The following is a 15,887-nucleotide window of genomic DNA, read 5'->3' as shown; positions in this document are numbered from 1 at the left end:
AGTACTTTTGCCTGGCAAATCCCATGGACAGAGGAGCCTGGTGGGCTGCAGTCCATGGGGTTGCTAGAGTCGGACACGACTTCACTTTCACTTTCACTTTTTACTTTCATGCATTGGAGAAGGAAATGGCAACCCACACCAGTGTTCTTGCCTGGAGAATCCCAAGGACAGGGGAGCCTGGTAGGCTGCTGTCTATGGGGTCGCACAGAGTCGGACACGACTGAAGCGACTTAGTAGCAGCAGCAGCAAGGTAAAATGTCAACCTATGAATGAAGAGTCATTTTGATTAGCTGAATGTTATGTACTGATTACCTGAATTTTGTGTACCAAATTAAACTGAAGAGTTAACTACTGTTAAGTATAACAGACATTTTTTTGAAAAGGGTATACTACACTTTTTTGCTTTTTTAGATAAAGACAGTGAGTAACCCTTTTTAATGACATCTCTGCCACAAACTGTGTGCCAAAATCTACTGATTTACAGAAGATGATCTACCCAGTAGTAAGGGGGTCACAAGCAGCTACACTTTATAAACTCTTGGGCTTGCTTTTCACCATCTCTTCTACCTTGGTGTTAACTCTGATTTCCTGCTCCCAATTACAGTAAGCATTCTACCTGCTTCAGGGATATCCATTGTTCCTAATTTGCTAACAGCAACCAACAACCAACCTGTCAGAATTTTGTATAAAAGCAAACGGACTCTGAGTGGAGGTGTCTCCTTGTAACAAGAATTAAATGAGATCATGTACATAAAATGATCAACAACACCTGAGACACAGTAAACGCAATTAACACAACTAACTTTCTGAATATCACACAAGTTCATTCCTCACCTTAATCAAAACTTAAGTCTCTCCTGAATTTGATCAAAACATTGGTTGTTATTCACTCTAGTTCTTGCATTCACAATTATATTCAATCTGTTTGGACTATTCTACAATAGAATAAGCATTCTAAATAATATTTTCTGATAAATATTCCTCAAAGATCACTGGATCTGTCCAGTAACATTTAGACTGATGCCTCCCAATATTTTACCCCTCCTTCAAGGCACTTGCAAGAAATTATGTATTTGTAAAAGGAGAGTAAAAAAGTTGGCTTAAAGCTCAACATTCAGAAAACAAAGATCATGGCATCCGGTCCCATCACTTTATGGGAAATAGATGGGGAACAGTGCAAACAGTGTCAGACTTTTTTTGGGGGGGCTCCAAAATCACTGCAGATGGTGACTGCAGCCATGAAATTAAAAGACGCTTACTCCTTGGAAGAAAGTTATGACCAACCTAGATAGCATATTCAAAAGCAGAGACGTTACTTTGCCAACAAAGGTCCGTCTAGTCAAGGCTATGGTTTTTCCTGTGGTCGTGTATGGATGTGAGAGGTGGACTGTGAAGAAGGCTGAGCGCTGAAGAATTGATGCTTTTGAACTGTGGTGTTGGAGAAGACTCTTGAGAGTCCCTTGGACTGCAAGGAGATCCAACCAGTCCATTCTGAAGGAAATTAGCTCCGGGATTTCCTTGGAAGGAATGATGCTAAAGCTGAAACTGCAGTACTTTGGCCACCTCATGCGAAGAGTTGACTCATTGGAAAAGACTCTGATGCTGGGAGGGACTGGGGGCAGGAGGAGAAGGGGACGACAGAGGATGAGATGGCTGGATGGCATCACTGACTCGATGGACATGAGTCTGAGTGAACTCCGGGAGTTGGTGATGGACAGGAAGGCCTGGCGTGCTGCAATTCATGGGGTCGCAAAGAGTCGGACATGACTGAGCGACTGAACTGAACTGAACTGAAAAGGATTTGGGATTAACTGGGGATGTTTCAAGGCCCAGGGACTTGGCCCAGAATCTGACTGGCCTCCCTGAAAAGAATGAGGTTCTCAGCTCACAGGTAAGCTGTTCATGGAGTTTGGGAAGCTAGACAATACTTTAGAATGTTTAGTCTGCATGATTTAGTTCATAAATCAGACTGTTGAGAAACTGCCCATGTTCGTGCTCCAGGTCCACAGAATCAGCAATGTTACTGCCCTACACTAGACACTGTTGAGAATAGCCAGGTTAATGATGAATAATCATCAGTAAAGCCAAAAATAATAAATGTTCATCTCAGACACTGCTATCATTAAGATTTTTTTTTAATGAATTTCTTTCTTTTTTGGAAGGAGTCAAAAGAAGGTTACATGAGTCCCACTCTCCAAATAACTTTTTAAAGTCAAAGATAAACTTAACTCGCTAGTAATAAGATATTCTGCATTAGAACAAACTTTAAAAGAAAATGCCATTTTCTTTACATCCCCATTCTAGAATATGTAACTCAACATGTCTTTCAGTATGGCTTACTCCTAATCTTTTACAACTATAAAGTCAGTCTGTTTTTCAAAGTTTTATCTTCGGTGCCATTAAGTTTTTAAATGAGCAATAATGGAAACTTACAAGACTGGTGTGTGTATATATATATATATATATATACACACACACACACACACACATGTATTACTTCACTTTAAACTTTTTCCAAGAAACCATCAACAAACTTGGATTTACCATACATACTGTATCAAGTGTTTGGACATCACTGTGGCTAATAATATAGATTGACTGACACTGAAATGACTTGCTCTTTCTTTTAAATAACATTTAAAACAAACCTGAGGAGTTGTGGGTTCACTTCCATTAACACTGTCGGGAGATTTTGTGGCTTGGAAAGACGCATTCTAAGAAAAACAAAGAAACACTGTAAAGAGAGGATCAGAAAACTAAAGTTTTAAAACCGTTAAGAACAAAGGCCAAGTACCAAAACCTATTAGACACACATATCTATTAAACAAAATTAGTAACTGCTCAATTATTAGAATTTTTTCATGCAAGGCAAAACTAGTATGGTAAGTATTTTAGAAAATTCATTTTGCTATTTTATCTGTAACTAAATAGCAAGGATTAGTATGTAGCAAAATTTACAAACTAATCCCATGCCTCTCCCCATTACCATCACCCCAGTTTTTTCCCTCAGTACAAAATTAACATCAGGAATTCAGTCAGCAAAACTCATTCAAGTAGAAAACTATCCAGAGGAAGTAATGTCAACTGTTCCTTACAATTAAATACTATTTAAAGTTATTCGGGCTAAGCTCTGAAAAATATCTTCCTAATAAGAAATGGAAATGCCTCATTCATTTAAAGCCACCAGTCTAAATGAAATTGGTAGGACAGTTTTCAGAAAAACTTAAAATTAAAAATAATTTCTTCCACAAATGAAAGTTTTTTGTTCTGTTCTGTTGGTATGACAAATGTTCTAAGTTACACAGCATTCTACTTATTACATCAAACCTGTGTTAGTTCCGTAAGGTTTGATATTCTTCAAGATTCAAAATTCTACACTATTCATAATACACTAAGTGTCTAACTAAAATTAAACCTACAGAAGCAGCTCATGATAAAGTAACATCCATGTTTTAAACAAAAGCATTCAACCAAATACTAGTCACTATGTTTCAGTAACTTGGTGCTTAAAAAGTACCAAGTTTTCCCCTACAACCTCTTAGGGCTAACCAAGAAAAGGTCAAATATATGACTCTTCTTATTCTTAAATACAAGTGGGGAAAGCATGCAACTTTGCAAAAGTGTTCTCAAATTTCTGAACTCTCATTAGGTATCTGATACTATGAAATTATTAATTTTCGCTGTGATAAATGTACTATGATTTTGTAGCTTTAGTCTTCATCTTTTAGAAATATATACCAAAATAGGTAGGTAAGATTTCTGAAATTTGCTTCAAATAATCCCATGGGGATGGGGGAGAGGGGTATCTGCATGTGTGATGAGGGCGGGAGGGGTATGGTTAGGGAGGTGTGAGGGGATGGTATAAGATAGCCATGAGTTATTATTTGCTGACACCGGACAATGGATATTGGGGGAAGGACAAGTAATCTTATGCAATTTTTATTGCTATTTCCACTCTTGCTATATGTTTAAATTTTTCCCTTATAAAAGTTTAAATACCTTGCCCCTCTAACATAAAAAGAGCTATAAAATTTTATCAGTCCAAGACACCTCCTTAAACTTACACAGGGGAGAACAGTTAGGGGAATATAGGAATTAACTTTTATCTTCCTCTTCTCTGCCATTTCAAAGAATTAGAAGCTGGATACACGGCATACATTTGTACAACATTGCAATTAATGCTTTCCAGCCCTAAAAATATCCTACACTACACACTCTAAAATAAAAGACATATTTCACAGAGATCAGCAAGTCTCTCTGCCAGGCAATTGAAAAGTAATTGTCTATGTGCAGTAAAAATGCTTTATGTATACTTCATATTCAGTTGCATAGAATATTAAAAAGATGTTTACTCAAGACTAAAACTTTAATAAATAAAATTAAATTAAATGAATTTTATTTATCAAGGGAAAAAAAGAAAAGTAACTGACCTTTAAATTATGGAGAAAGCAAACAAGAGGGCTCCATAAGATATTCTATTGTATGTAGTAAAAAAACCTGGTACATTATTGTGATCCATACAAAAACAGCTATTCTACAACTGTTTGAAATACCACTCTACCAAACAAACAGCATAATATTTAAAAACTTTTCTTTCCTGTACCTATATTTTAATTTACTTGCTATACTATATATCAGGCTCCCCTGGTAACTCAGACGGTAAAGAATCTGTCCACAAGATTCTTGCGGGAGACCCAGGTTCGGCCCCTGGGTTAGGAAGATCCCCTGGTGAAGAGACTGGCTACCCACTCCAGTATTCTTGCCTGGAGAATCCCATGGACAGAGGTGCCTGGAAAGCCCCAGTTCACGGGGTCGCAAAGAGTCAGACATGACTGAGTAAGTGCAAAAAATACTATATATCTGAATAAATGCAAGACAACTAAAGAAAGTACTGAACTATGTTACCATGAAAATGTAAGTTAGGAATCTCTAGAAACAAAAATTACAGATATTGTCACTACATATAATGCCTTCTTCATTTCTGCCCTGCAAATTCTTTCTCATCTTTCAACTTTCAAACACCTCTTATTTTGTGAAGCCTCCTATGGCTGGCCTGAGGGACTAACACATTTCCTATGCTTGTATTTTCTTCTACAAAGCCTTACTTCTTTTGAATTGTTAAGCGTATTTTGACATTTTTGTCTCAGTACTAACTACAAACGCTTAGAGAGCAAGAACCCTACATTTGCCTGACTGATAGCAGAGGCTCAGGAATTGCTTCTTAACCCCTTATGCAGCCCATCTTTCAGTGCAAGAAGACTTCTGAATGCCTCCCGGCAACAGAAGCCCAGAGAACTAGCTCAACACACGTCAATACTCAATGGTCACCAACACTGTCTCCTGGAGGCAATTGTGAGATAACAAAAAAATGTTTCTGAAGTGCATTTAATTTAAAAGTACACACAGGTTCCCTGCCAGATTTGTCTTCAATTATGATTTGTTACATCTTTCAACAATCACTTTTAACTGCTGTAAGATTATACCATGGTTTTATGTGAGGAGAAATATTATTACCAGAATAAACAAACAAACAAACAAAATTTAAATAAGATTATCACAGACTTTTAGCCTACTTACCATATTTTAAATAGTTCTAAAGGCTTCATTTTAAAATTATTAGCATTTTTTTGTAATAGGATAGGTATTCAATATGAATTGTTTTTGTGTACTTATGGAAGTGGACCTAGAAGAAGTTCTATTTTTTTTTGTCAAGCCTCCATTACTACTACATGAAGTGGAACATCATTTTATATTTTTAAAATAAGTTGGTAAGTTATCTCTAACTGGGACTCCTGTCTCCCTCTCAGGACTGAAAACAGTGAGGTATAACTGGTAGCCCAGAACCAAGAAGAGACCTCTATTCCTGAGAGCCAACCTAAGGCGTCACAAGAACTCTCAGCTGCTTTCTTTCCTAAAACCCAGTTGAGAAGGAAGGTAATACAGGATTGCTACTGACCACATGCAGACCAAGTCTTTGCTGGCTGCATGAATAAGTATGTGAGTGCGTGCTTAGTTGTTCAGTTGTGTTTGACTCTTTGAGACCCCATGGACTACAGACCGCCAGGCTCCTCCGTCCGTGAAATTTTCCAGGCAAGAATACTGAAGTGGGTTGCCATTTCCTCCAAGGATCTTTCCAACCCAGGGATCAAACCTGTGTCTCTTGCATCTCCTGCACTGGCAGGCATATTCTTTATCACTAAGCCAAGTTGGAAGCCCCATGATTAAGTACAGAAATGTTCTAATTTCATCACCAGCTGCTTAATAAATTAAACCAACTCTTATTGTTTAAAAAAAAACCTCAGTCCCAGTTCAGCTGGTGTTCATTCTAACACCAAAAGCTAACCTTACTTGGCAATCAAACTTCTAACTTTTAATTTGCTAAATTTACTAATTTAGCAAATTTTCCAAAGTGGAATTATACACAAGATTCAAAATTGTATGAATTCAGTCAGCTGAAAGATAAAGAGTAATTGTTTCCTTTCAAATGTTTTATACACAGAAAACTGGTAGTCTCCCAAAATAAGATGCAACTAACTTGTTACAGTAGACTCCACCTGCCTACTCAATATTGCTTAATTACGGATTTATATACAATGATTTTTTCATTCCTAAAAATGTGAGTCACATCTCAAAATATTCTTGGCCTCCTACCATGAGTAGAACAGAGATTCCTAGCAATACATACCTCTTTTAGTTAATGAGCAAACATTCCCTAGGGAGGAAAACTTAAGAGTTCATACCAAGTGAAAGTATTCTTCGCTATGTTAATGAAAACAGTGTTAAATTTTGTTGCTGTTAAAAAGCTAGCAAACACACACCAGCCATCAGAACTCAGCAGTTTACGCTCTGATTTTTTTAGAGCAAGGTTAGCAGCACAGCACTGAAGATGCTTTGAGAGGTGGTCAGTGACAAGCAACATGAGATATGCTTCTAGAATGACCAAATTACTCTGTTTCCCCACACAGGGAGTGCAGAAAGCGGTGGAAGGACTCACCACACTTTCAGTCTGGGTTTTAGGCTGCTTGGAGGAATCCAAAGCAAAGATAGTATACTCAGAGAGAAAAGCAGGCTCTGCTATCATCCCGGCTAGGAGCTGTCTCATTCAGGGTAATGAGCAGAGGCATAAACATAAAATAAAGGATGAAAAACAAATCATAAGGGCATGTTGCAAAGTTCTCATCCCACAAGCACGCACACACTCCAGTGGCCTTGCGCTAGCACCACTCCACCCACAGAAATAATAAGTTCCTGGGAAAGTTCAGGGAGATGAGCTGAGCTGTTCTGGACCTCAAAACTCAACTTTAAACAGCTTGCTTATTGACAGACAAATGATGTATGCAACAGGCACCCTAGCACACACCACGTCTGGCAATTCAGCATTAAAGTCTACACCAATAAGAACAATTCATGGTAAACAACACAAAGTCTTAAATACTGAGCTGCTCCTTTCTATAGACAGAAAAAGACAGCATGGAAATTTATGGGGCAGATAAACACACAAAACTTTAATCATTTATTTGTACTTATATACAAATAGTCTTCTCCAATACATACAGCAGAAATTTTTAAAACAAATTTATAGTAAGTTTTAAGGATAAATTCTATTATACTACTGATAGCTCTTTTGATATACATTCTTATCTGCATAATTTTCTTTCATAAACTGTATACTATATACCAAAATACTATCATGATTTAGATGTGTAAGAAATTATAATTAAAATGAACTTTTTGATGGTGGGGGTTACACAAACACACAAGTAAAAAATTACATTTCTAATTATTTTTCCCTACCTAGCCCATCTTGGGGCCTGCTTTTTTTTTTTTTTTTCCTGTCCACAATTTTCTCTTCTTTTTCAGGAAATTATTATTACTTCATTTACCTTACTGAAGATACTTGTTTTTCAAAGTCTTGTCCAGACTGCCCTTTTAATTATTTTAATTTCACCTGGAATAAATTGTTACAGCCCAATTTCTGTTTTTATTGGTTGTCTTCTCAGCATTTCTTTTATCATTTTCATTTACAGGCTCCTTTTCAGGAAAGCATTACCCTTCCCCTTCCTTCTGTGCTCATCCCTCCTTATCCAGTCAGTCTGACTCCCTGGGGCCCAGTCTGGGTTTCCAGCCCCACAGCAACACAGAGGTTATCACAGATTCAGTCACTAAGCCCATGTGAGGGAGGTATGGTTCAGTTCTTGGTCACAAAGCCTCCCTAGAGACAGCAGCTTCTCACAATGGGCCACAGAGAGCTCTAGGCAAAAGCTGGGAAAAGCTCTTCTCAGCTGTCTTTCATGCGTGCCGTGAGCCCCACTTTAGCCTCTGGCCTGTAGCACTAAAACAAATTCTGGCAGCACAGAACCCTCCCGGTCCTTCTCAACCAGAGTTCAAAGAGAAAATTAAGTCCTAATGCCAGACCTGAGGCATCTGCTAGCTAGCATCCACTGTTATATGTCATGAATTAGTATATCCCCTATGTACTACTCTATCCTCTTTTAGGAAAGAGACCCTAAAAAGCTTTGGGGTTTTATTTTTTTGTCACACCGCATGGCTTGTGGGATTTTAGTTTCCCGACCAGGGACTGAACCTGGGCCCCAGCACTGAAAGTGGAGAGTCCTAACCACTGGACAGCCAGGGAACTTCCAAAAAGTTTAGAATCTTCTAGTAGCTCTACTGTGACGAGAAGAGGCCCTGTTTCTATCTTCCCAAACTCTGTTATATATAGCTGTTGTAGCAACAACTTACTTTTTTGAGTCAAATTTATTTCATTCTTATTTGCAGTAACGTATACATTAGGTACATAATACACTTAGAAAATACAAGAAAAAAAAATCCACTATAGCAGTATATGAGAAAATACACAGTACAGACTGAGGTTAAATCATTTTGATTAAATCCAAGATCATAAATTATAGCCCTATTTTGTCTATATGGGTAATTTTACTAAACATAAAAACATACAGTCTTTAAACTGAAAAGACAGCAAAAAAAGGACAAGGTGTCTAATGTTCCCTAGCTCTAATTAGCACTGAAAAGACCAAGGGTATATAAAGATGGTAAAAACTAAAAGAAAAAACAAACCCACATATCAAGCCAGAAAACTGGGAAAGTAGCAACACAGATTCAAGGAATTTCTGGTAAAGTCTCAGGGTACCTGAGACTTAAGAAAAATAAGTCATCAAAGATCAGCCTGCTACCCCAGTTAAAAAAAAAAAAAAAAAGATCAGCTTGCCACTGCAATCCTGAGGATGCTCAGTACACTCAGCAAGAGAATGGAACCAACTGGTTCATCATTTGTTGAACAGATAAAAACACAGACAGAAGACTCATATTACTAATACCAGGGATGAAAGAGGGAAAATTACTACTGTGTTTACAAAATAAAAAGGATTACAAGGCAATAACTGCATGCCAACAAACAATATGGGTGGCATAAAGTACCAAAACTGATGCAGGAAGAAACACAAACTATTAACAGAACTGTAAAAAGTGAAGAGACTGAATTAGTAATCAAAACATTTCTCATAAAGAAAAGCCCAGATCAGATGGCATCATTAGTAAATTATACCAACTATTTAAAGAATTAATACTAAGCTTAAAAAAAATATATATATATATACACATATACATATATATGTATATGTGTATACATATATATGTATATGTGTATATATATATATATATATGTGTGTGTGTGTGTATATATATGAGGGAACACTTCTCAATGCATTTTACGAGACCAATATTTTCCTGACACCAAAATACTGAAGACCAACAGACCAATATCTCTTATGCTGCTGCTACTGGTGCTAAGTCACTTCAGTCGTGTCCGACTCTGTACGACCCCATAGATGGCAGCCCACCAGGCTCCCCCGTCCCTGGGATTTTCCAGGCAAGAACACTGGAGTGGGTTGCCATTTCCTTCTCCAATGCATGAAAGTGAAAAGTGAAAGTGAAGTCGCTCAGTCGTGTCTGACTCTTCTCGTCTTCGCGACCCCATGGACTGCAGCCTACCGGGGTCCTCCATCCATGGGATTTTTTGGTGTCATTGCCTTCTCCAAATATCTCTTATGAATAGAGACCAAAAAAATCCTTAAAAAAAAACCTAGCAAACCCAGCAATATAAAATTAAACACCATGAACAAGTGGAACTTATCCTATACAGGGTTGGTTTAACACCCAAAACCAGTTAATACAGTACATCAAACAAACAGAGTAAAGGACAAGGTCACAGGTCAATCTCAAGATGCAAAGAAGGCATCTGAAAAAATCCAGCACTGCTTGACGGGAAAAACATTCAACCAACTAGGAACGGCAGGGAATTTCCTCAACATGAGAAAGGGAATATACTAAACACCATGTTAGCATCATACCCAATGACACAAAGACTAACGCCTTCCCCCTTCCCTTTAAGACTGAACGCCTTCCCTCTGAGAGACAAGTAGGTCTGCTTTCACTACTGCTCAACTGAAGGTTCTAGCCAGGGAATTAGGCAAGAAAATGTAATAAAAGACAGCAGATTAAGGGAAGATATAAAACTGCCTCTACCTCCAGATGACGTGATCTTCTACAAAGAAAATACTAAGTAATCCACTAAAGGAATCATAGAACTAATAAGGTTAGCTTTGAAAGTCAATCCATTTAGGGGCAAAATTAATTCCAACTAATAAGTATCAGCAAGGTTATAGGATAACAAGATTAGTAATAATTTATAAAAATCCTATTTTTTCTGTAGAAGAACAAGAAAACTAAAATGAAATTAAGAAAACAATTCAATGTATATTAACATTAAAAAGAATATTTGTGAATAAATTTTAACAAAAGTAGTATAAAATTTAAGCTGTGAAAACTATGAAATTTTTTGAAAAAAATAAAGAAGATCTAAATACATGAAGGAGTAGAGGGAAAAGAAAGAGGAAATAGTAAGTTTCCAATTATTTAAATCTGATAAGTGAAAGTGAAAGTGAAGTCGCTCAGTCGTGTCCAACTCTTTGTGACCCCATGGACTGTAGCCTATCAGGCTCCTCCATCCATGGGATTTTCTAGGCAAGAGTGCTGGAGTGGATTGCCATGTCCTTCTCCAGGGGATCTTCCGACCCAGGAATCAAACCCGGGTCTCCCGCATTGCAGGCAGACGCTTTACCATCTGAGTCACCAGGGAAGCTCTGATAAGGATGGCACAAAAAGAAAAGTATAAATCTCTCTCTTTACAAACAGAGGAAATGTAAATAAAATAAGTATCAGACAACAACAGGATATTAATAATGCACTCTGACTAGTAGAATTGATTCAAGGAATGACCAACTGGCTTAATATCAGGAAACCTATTGATTTAATTCATGTTTTATCATTAGAGCAAAAGAAAAAATATGAGAACTGAATAGATATCAAAGGCAATCTAACAGGCTTATCTTCTATTTTGATTAACTGACAGAGGGTAGGTAGGTTATAATCTAACAGTCTAACAAAGAAAAAAGCATATCCAGCTTTGAAAGTCAATCCATTTAGGGGCAAAATTAATTCCAAACTTATGAAAAAATATTTCTCACCCATCACTTTGGAAGATAATTCTTAATAATTCTTAAAGAACAACACCTTCAGAAGCCCCGAAACAAAGAATAAATTTCAAAAAAATGCTTAGGACCTGTCAAAAGCTGAGAGTATCAGGAATCCCTGTTAGGGGTCATCACATGAAACAGTGAAAATTTTCTGGAAATACAAAGACAACTACTGAGGTAAGAGACGGCATTTTGTTTCTGAAAAATAGCTTATATCAAGAGAATAAGAAAGAAAAGGGGATATCTTTCTTGAAGCTTGGGAAAGCATCTAGTCCAAAGCAGCCTGATGCTTCATTATTTCCTTCCCTACAGTGTCACTCTTAATATAAAATGTCCTGTCTGTGCTGTTCAACAGATGGTGAGTATAGATAAAGCTTTTTCTTTTCTGTACAATAATGATCTTTTGTATATGATATACAAATTACAAGTATTTTCATACTTCTGAATTCACTTGCCCTTCACAAGAACCCTGTGAGAATGGATACTCATTTTACCACAGTTTAAAGCTGAGGCTCTGAGAAGTTAAAGGAAGCTGCCTAAAGCCACACAGCATGTAGGGATGGAATCCTAGGATCCTTTTCTACTCCAGGCTTGTGCTGCATGTAGGGAAGCAAAAGAACATACAGGACATGTGCACAGACATCTACTCACAGAACAGAATCCGTCAAACAACTCAAATACTAAAGTTCAGCAGGCAAAGACAGAGAGAGAGGTAACCCCCATGGGGCCCTAATCCACGTAAGGCTCCATCTGCTTCCCTCCCCTCTGGATGGGACCTAAGCAGAGACAGTGAAGCAGGCCACCCTGTCTTCCCAGGCTGCCCCCAATAACAGCGCAGGAAGCGCCCACCACGTGCCCAGCAGCATGTGAGGAGAGGGACATGCTGTGCGACTGGCTATCCCCACAATCCCAGGAGGAAGGCACTGCTGTTCCCATCCTGCTGCTGCTGCTGCTGCTAAGTCGCTTCAGTCATGTCCGACTCTGTGCGACCCCATAGTCGGCAGCCCACCAGGCTCCCCCGTCCCTGGGATTCTCCAGGCAAGAACACTGGAGTGGGTTGCCATTTCCTTCTCCAATGCATGAAAGTGAAAAGTGAAAGTGAAGTCGCTCAGTCGTGTCCGACCCTCAGCGACCCCATGGACTGCAGCCTTCCAGGCTCATCCGTCCATGGGATTTTCCAGGCAAGAGTACTAGAGTGGGATGCCATTGCCTTCTCCGGTTCCCATCCTACACATGAGAAAATCTAAGTCACTGAAAAGTTAACTTTCAAAGATCCTTCAGCCAGCAAAGCCAGACAGTTCCAAAAACCACCCCCTTCTCACTCATCTATTCCAGGTATTACTCCAAACAAACAAACATGTTCTCATTCTCTCAGAAAAGTCTTCAGACTGAGCCATAAAAGGAATGCAGGAGTTACACCTGTTGCAATACAGATATACCTTGAAAACATGATGCCAAGTGAAAGAAACCAAATGCAAAAAGTCACATATTGTGTGCATCCACTTGCACGAAATATCCAGAAGAGCTAATCCACATCAGCGGTCACCTGGGGCTGGGAGAAGGGGAGAATGACTGCTTAATGAGTAAGCAGTTTCCTTTAGCATAATGAAAAGTCGTGGAACTAGACAGATGTGATGGATGCACAACACTGTGAATGTAATAAAAGCCACCTTTAGTTCACTTTAAAACGGTAAATTTTATATTATAGGAATTTTATCTCAGTAAAAAGAAAAATCAGAGTGGAGCAGAGGGCAGGTAGTTCATTTGCCTAGTTAGCCCTTTACCTGATCCTACACTCCATACTGCTCAAAGGCACGCAGCTCCAGAGGCAAAGATTCAACTCAAGCAACACAAAGGGGAAGGAAGCCTGTGCTGAGGGTACTGAGGCTGGGCCTAGGAGCCCAGGAGAGAGTATCAGCCCAACTGGACAGATTCACTGTCTGTGCAGGATGAGATCCCAGAGCCCCACAGACCTCTGTGTCAGGGCACATCAACCTACTCCCCTTGGCCTTCAATGTCTACAATCATACAGATGATTTTTTACATCCCTATAAGGAAGCCTCTGAGAAGGCAATGGCAACCCACTCCAGTACTCTCGCCTGGGAAATCCCATGGACGGATGAGCCTGGTAGGCTGCAGTCCATGGGGTTGCTAAGGGCATGACTGAGCGACTTTACTTTCACTTTTCACTTTCATGCATCGGAGAAGGAAATGGCAACCCACTCCAGTGTTCTTGCCTGGAGAATCCCAGGGACAGAGGAGCCTAGTGGGCTGCCATCTATAGGGTCACACAGAGCTGGACACGACTGAAGCGACTTAGCAGAAGCAGTAGCAGTAAGGAAGCCTGGGGCTTCCCAGGTGGCTCACTGATAAAGAATCTGCCTACCAATGCAAGAGACACAGGTTCAAACCCTGGGTCAGGACTTCAGTATTCTTGCCTGGGAAATCCCATGGACAGCGGAGCCTGGCAGGCTACCTACACTCCATGGGGTCGCAAAGAGTCATACACGACTTAGTGACAAAACAACAACAAGGAAGCCTGAGGCACTGCTACCAAAGACAGACTTATTTAGATTTATATAAAATACTTACTAACACGGGAAACCAGACACATTAGGATTTTCCCCAATATCTGAGAACAGGCAAAACATTAAATTGACCAGAAAATCAATGTAATGAAACCATTCTACTTCTCAAGCTTTCTAGATAACACAGACTTTATGTACCTCCTGGAGAGACAGACAAATAAATATTTGTATTTTGAATTAAACTTCCACATTTTGCTAAAAAGAAACTTAAAACTAAAAGTGAGGATCCCATCACTGACAGAGTATCTTTCACCTCAAAAGTTTAACAAAATGAAAAACCCAGGGAGTTTGAGAGAGAGCTGATGACTTAAAAAGATAATTTTATGTAATGTCCTTTTAATCAGTAACTTGATCATGAAATTTAAAAGTCCCTTATTTATTTCAAAATAAGTTGACCCAAGGTTTACATTTCACTTTGTGATCAAAAATATTTTTTAGAGTTGTTTAAAAATGCTTTGGACGAAGTGATGATATTGCTTTGGCTGTCAACCAGAAACCATTTCCTAAGCTATACCTAAAAGCACAGGAGCTTTAGTGCTGGAATATGGGGAAAAATTAAAAATAACCTTTAGCTTACTTAGCCTGCTGTAAAAGAATGCTGAAACCATCCCTTTCAGAAAGGATTACTTTGTAAAGATACATTCAATTTAAAGGTCTTAAAGTATCCTAGAAAAAACAAATCTTAAAAAAAAAAAAAACCAATAGTAGCAATCAACAGTTATTTTCATTGTTTCAACTGTATGTAAGCCAATATACCATAATATCAACCAATATACTAAGTGTAGGAATGATGCCATTAACACCGCTGCAAAAAGTGTTTTTGCTGCTCAATATTCTAGCTTTCATTCAAACTGCTTTCACATATAAACTAAATTCAACAACATTAACTTGAAATCTTAAAGTTAAAAAAATGCAATATTGTAAATAATGCATAAGAAAATAAGATTGCAAAGAAAGTATGCATATACTCTATACTCGTATATAACTTTGTCAGATTATTTAAATATATACACTAAGGACACAGTATACTATTAACTTTCAATGCAAAAACTACTATGAAGTTTTTATTTTGCTATCAACATCTACTAAATAATGGTTTTCAAAAATACACCCTATGACCTAGCAATCCCATTCTTAGAAATCTATCTTACAGAATAACAGCATTGCCAATTATGCATTACATACAATTCTCAGTCCAACACTACTTAAAATATTGAAAGGTTATAAAATTGGATTCATAATACTGAAACTTTTTCCAAACTAATCTATAGAATCAGTACAATCCCAATTCAATTCTCTGTACATGTGCTTTTTGTTGTTGTTGTCAGTGTTGTGTTTTGAGTTTGTTTTTTTAAGACTTGAAAATCTGATTCTAAAATTTGCATGAAATTTATATGGGAAGGTATAGGAATAACTAAGACATTCCAGAAGAACAAGGCAGTGCTATGGACTGAATGTTTGGGCCCTAAACCCCAGTGATATCTGGTGATGGTACTTGGAGGCAAAGCCTTTGGGAGGTAATTAGAGTTAGATGAGGTAAAAAGAGTGGGACCTCTATGATGAGATTACTGCCCTTACAAAAAGTGAAAGACAAAGACAGCAGGCTCCCTACTCCTCCATTTCTCCCTAGGTGCATGCAACAAAGAAAAGTTATGCTAGGACATAATGAAAAGATAGCTCTGTGCATCTCAGGAAGAGGGTCCTCACCAGATACTGAATCTGTTGGCACCTTGATCTTGGGCTG

The 15,887-nt window shown here is 38.3% G+C and overlaps 1 protein-coding gene across 8 annotated transcripts in view; it reads right to left on the bottom strand.

Annotated features, from left to right (window-relative positions):
• The window catches only part of GOLGA4 (golgin A4), a 110,091-nt gene that overhangs the window by 76,549 nt on the left and 17,655 nt on the right, over window positions 1-15,887 (bottom strand). For 4 of the 8 annotated variants that reach the window (XM_070777080.1, XM_070777081.1, XM_070777082.1 and 1 more), the window contains 2 exons: window positions 6,995-7,093; window positions 2,649-2,714 (listed from right to left, as the gene is read on the bottom strand). The exons of 2 other annotated variants lie outside the window; for them this stretch is intronic. In XM_070777080.1, coding sequence (XP_070633181.1) covers window positions 2,649-2,714; window positions 6,995-7,093 — 165 coding nt within the window. The remainder of the gene's footprint in view (window positions 1-2,648; window positions 2,715-6,994; window positions 7,094-15,887) is intronic. 2 more of the 8 variants (XM_070777083.1, XM_019984321.2) reach the window with 1 other exon arrangement.

Source organism: Bos indicus, chromosome 22, assembly GCF_029378745.1.
Source record: "Bos indicus isolate NIAB-ARS_2022 breed Sahiwal x Tharparkar chromosome 22, NIAB-ARS_B.indTharparkar_mat_pri_1.0, whole genome shotgun sequence".
NCBI classification, from domain to species: domain Eukaryota; kingdom Metazoa; phylum Chordata; class Mammalia; order Artiodactyla; family Bovidae; genus Bos; species Bos indicus.
Note: the sequence above shows the minus strand (reverse complement) of the source record. Positions and strands in the feature narration are given on the sequence as shown.